Source organism: Mandrillus leucophaeus, unplaced genomic scaffold (assembly GCF_000951045.1).
Source record: "Mandrillus leucophaeus isolate KB7577 unplaced genomic scaffold, Mleu.le_1.0 Scaffold121, whole genome shotgun sequence".
NCBI classification, from domain to species: Eukaryota; Metazoa; Chordata; class Mammalia; order Primates; family Cercopithecidae; genus Mandrillus; species Mandrillus leucophaeus.
The window spans coordinates 7,206,867-7,207,859 of NW_012100432.1; the positions used below are offsets into that span (position 1 = coordinate 7,206,867).

The 993-nt window shown below is 39.3% G+C and overlaps 1 protein-coding gene across 1 annotated transcript in view; it reads right to left on the reverse strand.

The window, feature by feature from the left end:
* Positions 1-465, reverse strand: part of RPN1 (ribophorin I) — an 18,617-nt gene extending 18,152 nt beyond the window's left edge. The window contains exon 1 of the mRNA XM_011971305.1: positions 250-465. Coding sequence (XP_011826695.1) covers positions 250-405 — 156 coding nt within the window. The 5' untranslated portion in view covers positions 406-465. The remainder of the gene's footprint in view (positions 1-249) is intronic.
* Between the last annotated feature and the right edge of the window lie 528 nt (positions 466-993).

Genomic DNA, 993 nt, shown 5'->3' on the forward strand with positions numbered 1-993 from the left:
TTCACTGTGTTAGCCAGAATGGTCTCGATCTCCTGACCTCGTGATCCGCCCGTCTCGGCCTCCCAAAGTGCTGGGATTACAGGCTTGAGCCACCGGATTCTGTTGGTTTCTAACACTCCCAATCAACAACATGAACATCAGTCAACCCTAAACAACTGCCTATATATTTAGCTAGTTTCAAAAAGCAAAGAGTAAGTAGCTATGATGAAGTCCTCGTTTCTCACAATGTCCAAGTTGAACATTCCATACCTTAAAAGAACGGATGGAGGATATTCCACTATCTGGCTGTCTCTGGTAATCATAACGTGAGAAAGGCCCCTTAAGCACAGCTCCTGTGTGCTTCAAGTCCACATTTTCTTCCACAGCAATATTACCCCAGTGAGAGACTTCAATGACTCGGGTCATGCTGGTGATGGTCAGGAAAGGGCTGTTGTTCTCATAATGTACTTTAAAAGTATCCTGGAAGGAAGGAAACAAATAGTCCAAATTTTGGCAACAGAGAAATCACCATTAGTTTAAATCAAATTGATTGGAGACAACCTATGTATCAGCAACAGAATGGGTAAATTATGATGTATCCAACGTATGCAACATTTTAAAATGATGTTTACTAGGACTTCTTGCTAACATATGGGAAAAAATGTTCATGATATATTATTCAAAAAATAGGACACAAAACAACAACCAATGTGTTTGGAGCTGATTGTATGTATTAGGCAGTTTTATGAGTTCTAAATAAGTGCATTATCTCATTTCATTCTCAAGACAATATGATGAAGTAAGAACTACTTATCCCCATTTGACAAATAAAAATCTCAAGGCCTAGCAGTTTCCATTACCTTGTTCAAGGTCATAAACCTAAGTAGCAATACAAGGTCTGCTAAATTCTGACTTCGCTTTTTTTTTTTTTTTTTTTTTTTTGAGACGAGACAGAGTCTTGCTCTGTCACCCAGGCTGCAGTACAGTGGTACAACCTCAGCTCACTGCAACCTC